Source organism: Caretta caretta, chromosome 8, assembly GCF_965140235.1.
Source record: "Caretta caretta isolate rCarCar2 chromosome 8, rCarCar1.hap1, whole genome shotgun sequence".
Lineage (NCBI taxonomy): Eukaryota > Metazoa > Chordata > Testudines > Cheloniidae > Caretta > Caretta caretta.
Genome location: NC_134213.1, coordinates 75,600,205 through 75,617,137, shown reverse-complemented (window position 1 = coordinate 75,617,137; position 16,933 = coordinate 75,600,205). Strand labels below are relative to the sequence as shown.

Here is a 16,933-nt window from a genome sequence, read left to right as displayed (position 1 = left end):
CAAATGCCATTTCTCACTTAAATAGATATGTTCTAGGTGTGTTATATCCTCCACTTGGAGACTTAATTAAGAAAATTAAATTATTTCACTGCCAAAGAAATCTAAATATTGCAAATTTGAAATAGTTTTGACAGTTAAAATTCCAGTCTTCCATATTGTAAACCTAATTGCTTCTGTAAGAATGCCTTGGCATAACTGACATTGGTAGCTAATTAATAACATAACTTGCTAAGAAGCAAGTATATCAAAAGTTGTATTCTATTATGCTCTTCTACAATAGCTACTTTAAAACGCAGTGATATTGCAGCAATGTCTTCTCTAATGAGTGAATCTGAAGTGTAAACTATATGCCCAATCTAAAGCTCAAAGAAGTCAATATAAGTCTTTCTAGTGATTCCAGTGAGCTTTGGATAACCTTTGCTGAAGAGCAAATGGTTGGGTATAGAAAGAAAGAAAATAACCTAATATCCTTTTGCTTCCAGATTGCCTGCAGTTTTGGGCCCTCTTCAGATTACACTAGGTGACGTTTACATGGAACTGAAAAATCTTGTCAAAACTTTCAGGTAATTTTTCCTGATTGAGTAAATAACATCTAATGTAGACGCAAATGAATTAGGATCAAAGGAATCCCAGTGAAGATTTGCCCTGCTTCAGTAGTAGGTCAGTGTAGGTAACATCATGTTCCCTGTGGACTAACAAGGCAGCCCCATCCCCTGCTCCACTGACTGTGCTCAGGTCACTATGAGTATTTTATATATTTTTAAGAACTAGGCCAGTGGTCTCAGGAGGATGCTGATGAGTCCTTTAAAGATACTACTTCCCTGTCATCTCCTATTAAGCATGGGCTTTTGAGATCGGTCACTTCCTCAGTGCACCCTGCAGCTGGGCTAAATGGGGCTATGGGGTGTGATTAATGATGGTTGCTGTCAACTCCCTGAGCAGAGAGGAAGGTCAAGCTTGGCCCACTCTACTCCTGATTGCAAGGGGAAGGATAGAGAACAGCTAAGAACCATGTTAGTTCCTCACCACAGGAAGCCAGTGATCTTTAATCTCTCCCTATGGCCTCAGTGAACCTAGGTCCCAGGAGCACTGAGGAAGGTGGCAGCACAGACAAAGAGAGTGGTGGTAACTTTTCTAAACACCTACCCACTCTGCAGGTCAGCAGCCCGTTCCTCTTCACTACACAACACAAACTCCATACCCTTGAGTACCAACAAGAAGATGGAGTGATAGCAATTGCTAATTATGAGTGGCCTAGCCATGTTTCAGGACATTGACTTTAGGTGTTGCTGTTTTTGCTCTTGGCCATTCGGTGCAACCCAAGAATTTTTAAAAACACTTTTCTTGTGGCATTTATATTTTAATGAGTAGAATGTCAGTTCCACTTGAACCCTTAATTTGGCTAACATCTTCAAAGACCAGGTTAGACTAAAGAGCTGTAGCAGGGACTTGTAAAGACAGAAAACATTTTTTTATGCTGATGGAGGTGGCACGCATGATTTTTTAAAAATTTAATTACTATAATTGCTGTTTTTTAAAATAAATCCTGATTAACTCCACACTTTCTCCTAACAACTATGCCAAAAATATGTAAAGGGTTAGGGAAGAGCTTCTGTCATATATGCTAGAGTTGGAGAAGTATACCCCACATACATGAATGACCTGGGTTTACAGAAATGTAGGATTTTTAGTCAGTCTGTAATGCTAAATTCATAATAGTCCCCTCAGCCTGATTGAGTTCTCTGGATTGCTGAAACTAGTATGAATTCTGGCATACTCCCACCATGGGCCTTTGTAACAGTAGTGTCGCAGCACCAAAACAGTAGTGTGTCAGCACCAAAACAGACTTCTTTCAAAAGCATACCTGAAAGCAATTTGGACATGTTAGTTAAATTTGGCTCCCTATTATTAAGATTTTGACATACAGATTTTACCATCTTCATTATTATTTGTTAGGACCTGTTGCGCAATAGCCCAATTGAACTTTTATTGCCAATTTATTGTAAATATGATCTGAATTGCAACCTGCCTGAGGACTCTCACTGTTATGTTTCACCTTTTTTTTTTTTTAAACTCCTCCTAAATATATGAAACAGCGCCTTAACAATATTCCAACCTTTAGTGCTGAAACAAAATAGAACAAAATCTTTCTTATTAATTGTATCTGATGATGCTTGAGTTGTCTTTTGAGTCAATTAATGTTGAGACCTTTTTGCAACACTTTTGGATAAGGGGTGAGTTGAAGGCCATTCGTAGCTAATTGGGAGTTCTTCTAATGTGGAGGATCTTAGATGAACTCTTTCCTTAGCAGTTGGTTTGCGTTTAATTGCAGTTTTGGAATTTTTTTTCTACATATTGAATTTATTGTAGCACCTAGAGCAATGAGTAGGTGCTTTAGGAACCTAAATAAAGTAAATATTTTGAATTCACTTCATTGATGCTGAGAACAAGATTACAAAATACAAGATGCATAGTGTGGGGCCAAATTCTCCACTTCAGTTATCCGTAGAATCAATTCAACTAAACCTACATTTATTTTTCCTTCATACTGCTCCTAGCAAGAAGGAACAATTTGTTGGGCCTTTTCTCCATCTGTACCTGGACTTCTGCTGTAGCAGAAGCTGGTGGCAAATACTGCCTCATGGACCTGAGGATAAAAGCAGTGGTCATTTATGCATAGATCTCCAATCTTGCAAATGCTTATGTGCCCAGGCTTAACTTTACTCACATGAGTAGTCTCATTGATTTCGGTTTGAATACTCACAAGGGACAGTTAAACCATTTGCTGAAGTAGTTGGAAGATTCAGGGCCTTAAGTACCACTTACTATGTAAATGGGGTTGAAATGCTGAATAAAATAATGAGTGGGCACCTCTGACAAACAAGTTCTCTTTTCTGCTTCCTGTACTGGAAGGACTTCAGGGTGAAAAATCGTTGAAGGCCCATCATAGGGGATAAAATACATGGTCATAATGTGGGAGAGTTTAGTTAAAGGGTAAAAGAGAATGTGGTGAACTGAGCAACAGCAATTTTCAGCTCCATTGGTTTTTAAAGGAACACTTGCCGTTCAGCCTCTTTTGGGCAGCATTTTATTCAATCACCACTGCTGGGAAGCGCTCTGAAGAGATCTCTGGAGACATTTCAGAATGGTTATAGTTCTTCCCAAGCAAAGTCCCTCAGTGCCTATAAGCTTTTGTTACAAAAACTGAGATGTCCACTCTTCAGTCTGCCAGGGCACTTTGTTAAAGACCAAGAGAAAATTAGGTATTTACATAGAAATCTATGTTAAATTACTAAATGAGTAAATTAGAGACATAAGGCAGGTGAGGTAATATCTTTTATTGGACCAACTACTGATAAAACTGATCAAAATAAATACTTTTTCACCCAATGCACAATCGGCCCATAGAACTCCTTGTCCCAAGATACCACAGAAGATAAGAGCTTAGCAGTATTTTTAAAAACTGATTGGACACTTTATACAGATAACCAGAATATCCAGAGTTGTTATAGTATGGACAAAAAAGCAGGAATTTGGATTTAATTACTTATGCACTAAACCAGTCCTTAATGGAAGTTAGGAATAAACATTTCCTAGGGCATGTTATTCGATAACTGCCTATTGCAGTTTTCTTGCACCTTAATCTGAAACATCTGATGCTGGCCACATTCTGAGATAGTGTACTAGATCTGATTCAGTATGGCAATTCCTATGTTCTTGGCACTTCATCTATAAGTTTCCTTTCAAGGTGACCACCTGCCTCTCGGAGCACTGGGAGGCAGTATGTTCTATCCCTGGGGTGAGCGAGCCCTTGTACTGAAAAAGAACTTCTTTTCTGAAAATTCTAGATTGTTGGGTCTCAGAGCCAAGTTTTGGCCCAAAAGCACTGTGGAGGTGCTTGAATCTTGTCTCCCACTTGTGTCCTATTCATGTTAGAGGCAAGGATCAGGCCATTACACTATTCTTGCCAGAGGGGAATCTGATCAATGATGAATCGCTCAGGCAGGAGCTGACATTAATTTAATGAGAAAATGTACCAAAGTAAAACTATAGATGATTGGCGTTTTGATGCTAAAAGAAATACGACCTCCTGCGTGCATTTGCCTTTTCTTGTGTTTTTTGTTTAACCCAATTGTTACCTGAAGTTTGGGCTTCTTTATTGCTCCTGAAACTTCCCATGTCAGAATTAGCTTTTTCTTCTTTGAGTAATTGTTTCTGTGGGTACTCCGCGTCAGGTGTGCATATACCTGTGTGCCTCTGATCAGAAACTTTTGGTAGGAGTGTCTGCGTGGTCCATGTCTGTGTGTTGTACATTCTTGTGCTCCAATCCGAGGGCGTATAAGGCAAACTGGACCTGCCACTGCTCCAGTTACTTCTCAACTGCCCACAGCATGAGGCGCTGTGATATCTGTGAATTAGCATGGACCTCTAGTCCTAGCTAACTTTCTTCAGCTTATCCGTAAATTTGTATTGTTTTTTACTTACCTTGCACGCTTTTTGTGTGGTCTTTTCATTCCCCCCACCTTCTTTTTCACAGTCAGGGTTCTAAAACCTGCCAGATGTGAGAAGGTCTTTTTCCCCTCAGCAAGTCATTCCAGCTATCTCCACTGTCTGGGAGCGACACACATCGTGTCAACATGCAAGATCTTCATCAGATTTGAAAGCAGACCCAGGAAGCTGAGGGAGGCTAAACTTAAGCTGCTTCCCATGGTGCATTCTGTGCAACCTTCCTCCAACTAGAACCCACCAATAGCCCTAACTAAGTGTATCAGGGTCAGCCAAGCAAAGCTCTCCTTCAACTTCTACGGCTCTCTCTCTGCTGGGTAAGAACCATGGGGCAGCTCCAGAGACTAGCTCAAAAAAGAAGAGACCTAAGTCCACTGATAGAGGGGCATTGAAGAAAGGGGGTACTTTGCCTCAGAAATCTACAATGAGATCTCATGTCCCATCTCAGGTACAGTCAAGGCTTCTAGAGCCTCCTGTACTGTACTTCCTGCACCAACTAAAAGACTTCTAGTGGTACTTGCACTGAAAAGTTTCTTGATACTCAGCCCTACCTGGTACCGATGGAAGTACCTGGTTTGGAACCAGCTAGGCAAAAGAACTCTGCCACCTCAAAAGATGGGTACTGGCACCAGCTGCCCCAGTCCCTACCCCTCCAGCAGGGCACAAACACCAGGAGCATTCTGATCACGATCCTTTGCCATCTTCAGTACTAGTGGCTTCAGCTACAGCAGACTTAGCTTTCCAGTGTCCTGCCTCTCCTGTACCGAGCAGATTCCTGTTCCTGAAAAATCTCCTAGTCTCTGAGGAGCCCAGGTCTCCCCTACAAATGGTACCGAAGAAAACCACTTCTCCAGAGCACTCTCTGGTACCAATGAGATCAGCTCCTGCCTTCAGTAGAGGGGAAGACTCCTCTTTTGACTCCAGAAATCTCAGGGTTTCACCACCTGCTCGTTCAGATCTCCCTCCACAGAAGTCTATTCTGAAAGAGTTTTACCAGGACCCAGGCACATGCAAGCCCCTCAACAGCCCTCTTGGTACGACTGTCCACCACCTTTCTCCTATACCCCACCTCAAGGGCTCTTCTGGAATCCCTGGGCCACATGTGAGGAGACCAGTCCTATAGAGCACAACTTCTCAATAGGACCATGAGGAGAGAGAGCTACCTGTTTCTCAGTACCCTCTTCACTTGTCCTCTAGTTAGGAGGAACCCTTTGAGGAACAAGAACTGAGTGCTGATTGGGAAGCTACACCACCCACTGATAAATCCTCTTCTTCTCCATATGGGGCTGTAATGCTGCTTTCCCAATTTCCTGTGCAGTTGACTTCAACCGCAAGACTTCATGAAAAGAATAACTGAGTCTGCAAATCCCTCTGGAAGAGGTGCAGATTGGCAAGAAAAAACATCTTGAACAAAGGCTGTACCTTGCTAGTTTTAGACTTTTAGATGCATGTTTTCACTTGCACATGGTTTGGGGGAAATTTGGGACTAGGAGTATGTTGGGATCACTTTGCTGATTGTAACCAAGGCTGGTGGAAGCCAGAGTGGAGCTCTGGGGCTGTAGACAGGCCGCTGGGATCAGAACTGCTGAACCAGGCTGGCTGCATAGCACCCAAACACTCCAGGGTCTGATGTGCATGCTTGTTGCTGACTGAATATCACAGGCTGGGAGCTACAGTATCAAAACATTGTGATGCGCTTGGGATTACAGGGTAACAGGTGACACAACCCCTTACTGTTCTGGATTGCACCCCAAACCTTATGACAGCCATTCATCCTGGTTACAGCCCTCTGTTATCCGAGGAAGGTCCAGAGCACAATGGAGGATCGTCTGTTCGAGGCCACCAAGCTGTTTGTTGACACCATGAATAAATCCCTCCACTCCAGAATTCCAGAGCAAATCTTCAGTACTTAGGAATCTATTATTCTGCAAGCAAAAGCAGGTACAGCAGACCACAGACCTCCAAAGGTCCTGCCCCATCCAGTTTCAAACATATCACAGGGCCACAGCGCCACCTAAGAAAAGATCTTGGTTCCAAAAGAAAAGACCATCTAGCTTCATCTCTCTGGTCATCTAGCTGTCAACCTTCACCAAGCAGCTGTTTTGATATATTGGTTGAGAGTCATGAGCATGGATCCTAGAAATTGGTTTGCCATGGAAAAACTTGGAATTCGTATTTTCCCCAGAGAATCTATAGTTTTTACATTTTTGTGAAAAAAGAAAAACATATGTTAACTATAACTAAATTTTACTGAAAGTACCAGTGTCTCTTATTCAGTGTGCGCAACCTTCCCCTATTGTGGTTGATTTTTTTTAATATGCTTTAAATTTACACAGCTAAACATACTCCAATAAACTGCTTCCAGCGTATAGAGGTTATTCAGCAGTGTAAAGGGGTTCATGTTTTAATGCCTCTCAAATTTCACTTCATCCTCCAAATGTGAGTAATTAAAGTTATGAAAAGACCACCTCATACATCCACGTTAACCAGTACATTCAGTTATCCATCTTTTACCCTAAATTGCACAACTCTAGGGTGGAAGCTAGTCTACACACTCTGAACATTAGGAGGGCACTAGTATTCTGCCTAGAAAGAACTAGGCAAAGCCTCTTCTAGACTCTTTGTCGCCTTTGTAGACAGAAAGAAAAGAACCCCTGTTTCTACCCAAAGGCTATCCATATTGGTCACTGGGTGCATTTTGTCATGCTGCAAACTCTCGACCGTGCATCCTCCCTCAAGAGTGACTGCCCACTCCACTCGGACACAGTCTACCTCTATGGCTTTGCTCAAGAATGTCCCATCAAAGGCATCTGTAAAGCTGTCACCTGATCATCTATTCACACCTTTTACCAGTACTACACCACAGTTAAGGCCTTACATTTTCAGGTTTTATTTTAAAATTTCCTGGGAATTTATCAATATTTTTATTCCAAAATTTTTAAAAGTGAAAATTGGTAAATCCTGAAAACAAAGGACAGCAGTAGTTATGGGCAGCAGTACCCAAAGGGTGCAGCTTTCCGCGCCCTGTCACTGCAGCGGTCAAACAATCTCAGCTGCCAGAACCTGGCTCCCTTCCTCTTCACAGTGCAGGAGCTGAAGAGCTGAGGTCAGGACGGGACTGTCTGGCAGGGGAAACGGGCTGCATTGAAAGGCCCAAATACCAGGGACAGTACTCAGGGGGTGCAGACTTCTGCTCCCTGTGGGCCTGTCACTGCAGTGGTTGTGTGGTCTCAGCTGCTGGGACCCAACACCCTTCTCGTCTCGCAGCAGCAGGGACTCTTCAAGGGCGGAGCCAGGTGCTGGCTCACCCAAAATTTGATGGAAATTGCTAAAACCCGAATATTTACTTTTTTTAAAATGTATGGATTTACCGATTTTTCTCCAGGAAATAGTGAAAACCAAAGTGTATGTTTCTAAGTCTGATGCAGCTTTTGGGATGGCTGTTCTCCAATCTGGGCTAAATAGGACTTCGCAGCGCCATCCCCCGTAGCCTGGACACTACAAAAGTCACCTGAAATGGAGCGCTAATAGGGGCAATTTCTCAAAGAAGAAGGAGAAGTTACTTACTCATATAATAACTTGAGTTCTTCAAGATGTTTTGTCCCTACGGGTGCTACACCCTCCTTCTCTTCTTTGGAGTCCCAGCATTAGGCCAGATTTCATGGTGGAGAAGGAACTGGAGCAGCGGTGGGTCCACCCTGCCTTATATGCCCTCAGATCAGAACAAGGGTGTACAGCAGTGGTGGGCAACCTGCAGCCCGCGGGCCACATGCAGCCCATCAGGGTAAGCTGATTGCGGGCCGTGAGACATTTTGCGGACGTTGACTGTCCGCAGGCATAACCCTCTGCAATTCCCAGTGGCCGTAGTTCACAGTTCCCGGCCAATGGGAACCGCAGGAAGCGTCAGCCAGCATGTCCACTGGTCTACAGAATGCCTGCGCAGGTCACGTGGACACTACCAAAAATCTCTAATCTGAGACACATAGGCATGCATTGACACCTGAAGTGGAGTATCTGTAGGGACAAAACATCTCAAAGAATGCAAGTTACTGTACAAATAAGTAACATCTCTTTTTACATGCTGTGCTCCTGTCAATGACTGAGGGGAGGCAAGATTTATATTTTCTCTCTTTACCTTTTATTTTTGATTCCTAGGTTGTTGTTTTTTCCTTCACCTGTCATCCTTGTGCTACTCTGATTCTGTTCGCCGAACAGGTTTATATGCCTTCACATGCTGCTAATGCAGCTCTGCGGGTCATATCTCCATCTACAGGGATGGAGGAAATATTGCAGCTGGATTTAATACTGCTTTTCCCCTTCTATTGTAGGCTGTGCTGTATGAAGCAAACCTGCTTCAGTACTGTGTGGGGTTTGACACCAACCAAACTACCAGAATGACCAGTTTGAATCTTATGGGATCTTGGGGGCATTCTCTGGCTTTCAGCACCTAGTCATCTAGCCCTACTTGACCTAAGCAAATTTGCTGCAGTTTCTCTCTTTAAAACTTGTAGGACTTTTTGTCATACTTTTTAACAGAAAATTAGAACTCTGCAAACCCAAATCATAGGCTTAAACTTCTACTTTTAAAACATTGCTGCTAGGTTTTTTCCCCACAACATATGTTTAAAAGATATAATTGTACTGACGTTTTTCTCCCCTCCCTCACAGATTGTTTTGAAGTAGCAGCTTTGGCTAAAGATAAGACAACGAATTAGTGAACCATTTTTAGTGGGGGCCTTGCACTTGACTGTTTTTTGAAAGCTTTAGTCTTCAGACGCCTTGGTGTTGACACACAGCTTGTTTTTGAAAGTGATTGCCCTTTCACTGCTCCTGATTATTTAAGGCTTCACAGCTGTAGGTTGCGTGCTTTAGTCTGATCTTCCTAAAATGGCTTTTTTAAAACAGTTGCACAAGTGCTGTAGGACAGGTATTGTATCAAAAGGTTACTGGTTGTGAAATCTTGACTAGTCATCCAATCCAGTGACAGTACTGCGTCAACCGATCTATATTACTGCATCCAGCAGGTTATCTGTGTCTTCTGACTACCTCTACTGTAAATAGCATATTGATGGCAATGACTAGTGTTGAGACCTTGCCAATCAATACGAACATTGAATAAGAGTTAATTGACACAAATAACTACATCTCTTAGTTTGTGTACAAGAATGACGCCTTCTTGTGCTCTAATCAATAATGGCTCCTTGTAGAGCACTGAAACAAAGCTGCTTTCTCTGCTATTTGACAGCGTTTTCCCAAGTGATTTAGAGCTGTCTCTTCCATTGTATCTCATCAAAGCAGATTAACTGGAATGTTACATATGAATTGCCTGTCAAGATGATTCTATCAGGCATTTCTTAGTAGTTTTTATCACTGTCATCAGTATTGAGTCAAGACCTTAAAGTCCTTGTTTTGTCTCATATTCTCTAAACAGAAAAGAGTAACCGTTTAGCACATATTAACTTTTTGTTGCTAGACACTGCCTTGAGCAATTTCATATAGTAATCAGTGCATGCTGGTTTGTTTCAGACAATCCATGTTATTTAACCAAAAATACTGGTTATGTTATATGACATGGCCATTTCGTTTAATAAAATTAACATTGAGTATTAAAGCATAGGAAGGAAATAATACAGATGGAGATGCACTGCTTCAGTAGTCATGGCTGATACTTATAAAATTTGTATTTAAACTATAGTTAAACACTTATCTTGTTTTGAAGAATCACCTGGATTCACTGGGGATGGGGAGAAACAACACTGTTGTTTTAGTTTTTAACTTACAAAATAAATTCCCTATCTCTGCCACCTGCTCAGGCAGATAAAGAAATTCTAAATGTTCATATATAGAGTGCTTTTCGCTAAAGATGAATAGAAAAGTGTTAGGTTTCCAAACCAATAACCACAGATACGTGTAATGCCAAGAATGAGAAGGTAGTTAGTTGAAATTAGTTACTATGCTGAGGAAATAAAGCAGGAAAGGGAAGCAGTGAGGATGTCTTGTTCTCCTTATTGGTCAGATTTGAGTATCTGTTGCTCTTCTATTGAAACCAGGCTAAGCAGAGTTTACAGATTATAATTGGAATTGTGTTTTATGTGTGATTATTTTGAACCACTATATTAGCTGTATGAATTCTGGAATTTTACACAAACTTAGCAAATAACAAGATTGCCAGGGATAAGGTTCCAAAGTGTCAAATGCTTGGATCTTTCGGTTATTCTTTTGTTAACCCTAAATTCTCATTGGGGGGGAATCGTTCCCTTAGGGTGGAAAAGGTCAACCTTAAAACTCAAACTGTTGTTTTTTGTCAGATATTGATAAAAACAAGTGCCATCTGTTACTGATTTAAAAGTGACTGTATTTGTAATATTCCCTTATTGCTTGGAAAATAATGTATATTATATGGTTTGTGATGTTCTGCTAGGGTAGCAGCTATCATAGTTTGCTATGCATTCAGAACACCAACAGTGCTCTGTCCTGCTGCTGAAATCAGTTTAGGTTATTGGCTAGAAAGCTGTGGCTGTGATTTTGTAACCAGTTAGAGGCATGGCTACCTTTTAAACACAGTTCAGTTTCTGTCACATAGCAGTTTTTGGCAACACAGCAGTTCACACCTGCCTTGCTGCATAACCCTATTTTACTGGAACATTTTGAGAAAACCTGGCTAGTTATTCCATACTACCTCTGCAGGATATAGATTGTCTAGATGACATGCACACAGAGTGGGAGCAACAGTCTGGCACAATGCACTCTGGGGTGTCCTAGCATACAAAATTGGTGAGGGAAGGAGAAGTGGCAGAATAGCTAACATTGCCATGATTACAAAAAGACAACCATGTGATAGGTTGGCCTCTGGCAGGGACAAAACACTGCTAACTGCCATGGTCATAGAATTTTATCTACATTTTGTAAACATAAACCTGTGTAGCGTTAACTATGCCAGTAGTGTGAACAGAGTTGGGGTCTGATGCACAAGGTATCTTTGGACCTGACCTAACAATTCTCATGATGTATTCAACAACTGATTTAAATTGTTCTACCAGATCCACCTCACTACTCTTCCACTTTGTGCTGTTCCGTCTCAGGTCATACAAAAGTGTCATATTGCAAGGCCAAAATAAATTTGTTCCTGGTTCCCTGGAAATATATGCGGACCACTGAGGCACTCAAAGCCTAGAACGGCAGAGTTTGTCATTTTCTGGATAAATGTGCTGCATGTGGAAGGAAACATTCTGCTCTGTGCCTCAGAGTTGACAATCTGGTGGGATGGTCTCATGCATTGTCTGTCTATCATGCAATATTTTTTCCCACCCCAGCAGCTGGGGCCATACTTCCCATAGTTATTAAAATTCTATGAGCTCCCTAAATGGGTCCAACTGTGGGCACTGGTGTCCAACAACTTTTATAAAATTGTCTGTAGGGGTAACTTATTGAGCTACCACTTAAAAAACCAGTTGTTAGCATTGCCCAGTGTAACTTGCGGTGTACAGTGGCCTACCCAAGAAGGAAAACCCAACTTGTGATGCAGATCCCAAGAAGAAATGGTAGGGCTTGCAGTTTAGAAAAAAATTACTTTGTCCTGTAAAGTGAGCACATTTGGTATGAAAATCAATGAGATGCAAGAAACATGGACCTAAGGCCTGGTCTACCCTGCTGCTTAGGTCAATGTAAGTTACGTCACTCAGGTGTGAAACAATCACTCACCTGAGCAATGTAGTGTACATCAACCTAATGCAGTGTCTCCACCACGCTATGTCGGCAGGAGATGCTTTCCTACCGACTTACCTTCCACCCGTTGGTGAGGTGGAGTGCTCTCCCATCAACTCATCGTGTCTTCACCAGACCCATTAAATTGACGCCACTGCGTCAATCGCAGTGGCACCAGTTTAGCCTGCAATATAGACAAGCCTTAAGTGTGCCATTTTTTCAGATTCTCTATTCCGAGGGGAGCCATACTTTATAAAATATATACCCTAGTGTGGGCACCAGGCAGAGAAAATCATCATTTTGGCTCAAGGGTAGTTAGTTTCTAGATGTGAAACATGAAGCTTGATCAGTAAAGGGAGATATGGAGTACAGGAGACAGAACTTTTGCTGGTATGGGACCTAGGCTTCTGAACTCTCTCTCGCTGGAAATAAGAATGACCTTGGACCTCTCTGAATTCTGAAATAAATACAAATTCTGTTTCTTTGACTTAGCTTCTTCTCCCCCCCTCCCCCCCCCGACCACTCATGCATAGGAGCCATGAGTGAGTGAGAGGGGGAATTCTGCTATCTTTCAAGCTCTTACAATAGATGCAGAAAAGAAAGAGGGGTGTTCTTACTATTTGAGAGGTGCTGATATAAGAGGGTGATGAAGGCCAAAAATTTAAAATACGTAGGTATTGTGCAATATTGTTAAAAATATAACGAACTAGATTCTGATATTAGCTACGCCAATGTAAATCTGGAGAAATTCCACTGAATTCCATAGATTTACTATGCTTTAACACTGCTGTAACAAAATCTGATCTCATTGTGGGTGTCTATAAATAGGAAGGAGGTTGAAAATCTTCTTTTAAGGATACTTGAATATTAATATACTTGCACACAATTCAGTGGGTCTTGCAGGTACTCAACATTTCTCAAAATCGGCCTTAAAATCCAGCCCCTTATTCTTGCTTAACAGTAAGTTTCAACTGTTCTGATTTTATTTGTGTTCTAAAACATAACATTTTTGATGTTGCCCTTATTGTTTTTCAGGTTAACAAATACAAATATTATTCACAAAATGCCGGAATGGACCCTAATTGCTGTTGTGTTGTTATCAGCGTAAGTACTGCAATTATTCTAAATAACGGATATGACCTTTATCAAGAGGTGTTCTAATTCTAAGGATTAGAAAAATTATATCAAATATCAGGGTGTTTTTCTTTAAATCTGATTAACAACTATGCTAGGCACTATACACAGATATATTCACATAAATTCGACAGTGTTTATTTTGCCAGCAGTTTTGTAGCTGTCAGGCTTTCAATAACAAATAATAATTTGAAAAATTACAGCTTGCTTAAAAAATACTAAATCCTACAGACTTCAGGTCAGTGTTGTGGGGTTTTTTTAAGCAATACTTCTCTTTTCACTCATTTTTCCAAAACGTTCATTTTCTCTCTGATATATAGTACTTTACAGCAGAAGCTTTGTTATATTTTGATCCAGTTATCTGTTGTGTAACCTGTAAAAAGTAGCCTTTGTGCATTCTAATAGATATTACTTAGTCAATAATAGACTAATTTGGAAAAACTTTTAGAATGAACGAGAACACAGTGGAAAATACTAAAGGATACTTTCTATTACATAGTAATTTTAGGATGTTTTTGCCTTTCTTAAAGAATTAATTTTTCTCAGCAGCAGGAATTCACCTGTTTTTATTTGAAAATAGGCAGTACATTAAAAAAATTATATACTTTAATTACTTTTCAACACACTGTTGAATAAACTTGTGTTTTGAGATAGAAAAATTCTCATTTTGAAGCCATAACTTATTCAGACACATTCGGACTGGGATATTTAATTAAATGTCCCCAATCTGCATTTAAACATACTTAGAATAGTTTTATTGTGTAAGATGTAAATACTAAAATGTCTAGATTCCTACATTATTTTAGTTTGCATGTGGTGAGATCTGGTCTTCAACAGTTTTTTTCTTAATCGTAAGCCTGATTTTACATACTCCTTCAACATAATTCTGAAGTCATAAACAACGCAAACTATAGTCATATACATGAAGTAACTTTCCCATTTTTATTGTCCAAATTAGTGTACAGGTTTAAAGTTAAATAAAGGCAAAATGTAAAGGTTTCAGTGTTCTAAAACAGGCAGTTCTTTTCACAAATTCATATTAAACATTTAACATTAGTTCACCTTTTAAGAAATCACTGGTGGTTTCACACAGTGTCAGACTCTTCCTTTCAGTAGGGTTAAAACCATCAAGCAATCTTTGTATGTCTTTCAACTTGAATTACAAGATTGCAAAAATCTTACTGCAGAGACTGTTTATTACCGCACTGCTGCTTCTTCTTTTGGGCTTCCTGGGTCACTGGAGCCTGTAGGACAGAGAAGTACTTACCAGACATTCACAGGTCAAGCAGTGTTGTGGGCCAACCTCATAGCGTCCCCAGTACTGCACTTACTTTATTTGATATTACTTCAGTCTGACACATTGTTCTGGCTTTACTGTCCCAAGGAAGGCTATACCAGTAGGCATTAGAGTAGGCTTCAGCGAGCCCTACATCTGTGTCACCCAGCCAGATACTGCTCAAATGATTCATTAAATCAGAACACAGAAAGTAACTTTACTTGAATGCCTTGGTATAAATTTTTTATCAACTGTAAGAACAAATCTTTTGTCATTTTTACTATACACTCTTATGGTTGAATTGGTAATTTGTGAAACAGATCTTATGAATTTTTCAGGCAGTTTCTTTATATTCAGTGAAATGACTATTTTGTTCACAAGTAAAATGTGTGTCTTTGGTCATCTGCTACACACAGTATTAATAATGAGCTAAAAGTGTTTACAAACGTAATTGCAGTTTTACAGTTGCTTTAAAATGTAGCTAAGCTAAAGATGCAGTAGTAGCGAGCAGTCTTTTTTCTACAAAGTCACAGGCTCAGAATAGGAGCTGTCTTACTTCTGCTTTCTAAGGGCCCAGTCATGAGACAAAGGCTTCAGAATTGTCTTAATCTTATTCCGGTGAAAGCAAGGATAAAGCTTCCATTGGCTGCAGTGGAAGCCAGAATGGGCACCAGGTTCATTACAGAAGTGATGGTCTTTGGTTTCTAAACAATAGCCCAGTTACCTCCTCTAGTGGAGACATGAGTGCAGAGAGGGGAGGAAAACTTGAAGAATTTCCTCTATCTGGAGGGAGAGTATTTATTCACTTCTGGAAAGAAAAGGGAGTTCAGCCTTCAGCACCATGGCTTTTTGGAAATTCATGTGGAACTCTGGGAAATCTAGTGGAGGCCAGGAACATCCATATGGAGGTTCTATACATCTGCTCCTGAGCTCCCAACCCAGCTCCCTGCTAGTGCTGTTCCCCAGGCTGTTCCTGCTCCTGAAGAGGTATTCCATGGTATGGAGGGTCTCCATGGAAAAGCTTTAGGCTGGATTAACTCTCCTGAAAATTTCATGAGGTCTATAGGGGGATGATGCTTGTCAACAGCAGACAGATGGTCACCATGGACCCCACAAAGAGCTTTCTTTGGGGTCTGGGTCAAGAGATGTCTGAAACCACTTTCACTTGCCTCTTTGACAGAGGGAGATCTGTATATGGCGGGCCTCTTCTGCATGTGCAAGTATCAACAGGGCACGATCCGGCCCCAGGGACAGGTAGTGGCTGTGTTATTCCTAGAGTCAAACAATGGGGTAGCATAAGCAACAACTTGAAAAGAAGCTAATTGCACATCTCCCCAGCTTGGCTGAAAGGTGATATGATGGAAGCTTCTAATGTACGAATAACCTGGGGGATCAGAGGGGATAAGAACATGAGCTAGAATGAAGGAGTGAGCAATGGGATTTGAGGGCGACGCATCATAATAATCCACCTGTTTCATTTTTTCCAATTCAAGGAGACATGACAAACAAGTAGCCTCTCTCTGATTTGAGGACCCAAAGTGTTTTGTTTCCTAAAAAGGTAGCAACTGTGTCAGACTTTGCTTGCACCCCTCTCCTTAGGCACAGATACCATGACTCATCACTTTCTTGTCATATATGGGTGTCATGTGCTGGAGAATGATATTGAGAAAACTTCCCAGGGCATTTTCAGAGTACCCTGGATACTTTTGTGTCTGTGAACTCCCTGCTTTGCTGCTGGCCAAGGTTACTGTTACCATTAGTGATGTCTCAAATTTAGGAGGATGTGATTACTGCTTAATAGTTTATATTACCATGGCACAAAATGTTCCTTCATTTCCTTAGCAAGGTGTGTGTGTAATACATTGGTTTTCTTTATGTATAAAGTATAGTCTATTAAGGTAGTAGAGCTACCTGTCCAGAGAACATCCAGATTAAGATAGTCCAAATGATCATGATATCAAAAATGAATGTCCAGTCTGAGCCCTTAATGAAAATCTAACCTGGGGCATTTCTATCTATCTGTTCAATACATTCTCATTTGCGATATTATTATATACTGTGCTTTCCTAGACTGCCCTTTGACATCCAGTGAAGAGGCTATACCCAAATATTACTGAATTCTGCATCTAAGCCAGGCATGGAGCAGGAACAACTTTAAAATGATGCACAGACCAAATGCTTTATTTGCTTGCTAATTAGTTCTAGTAAGTTCAGTGGTGGTGGTTTGCAATCTCTCCTTTTAGGAATGTTTAGGGTTTAAATTTGATGATATAGTAATATCTGTGATATAATGCAGTATAAAACAAAGTACTG

At 40.8% G+C, this 16,933-nt stretch overlaps 1 protein-coding gene across 3 annotated transcripts in view; it reads left to right on the top strand.

Annotated features, from left to right (window-relative positions):
• The window catches only part of RPAP2 (RNA polymerase II associated protein 2), a 70,322-nt gene that overhangs the window by 25,656 nt on the left and 27,733 nt on the right, over nt 1–16,933 (top strand). For all 3 annotated transcript variants that reach the window (XM_048861637.2, XM_048861636.2, XM_048861635.2), the window contains exons 10-11: nt 483–563; nt 13,246–13,314. In XM_048861637.2, the coding sequence (XP_048717594.2) occupies nt 483–563; nt 13,246–13,314 (150 nt within the window). The remainder of the gene's footprint in view (nt 1–482; nt 564–13,245; nt 13,315–16,933) is intronic.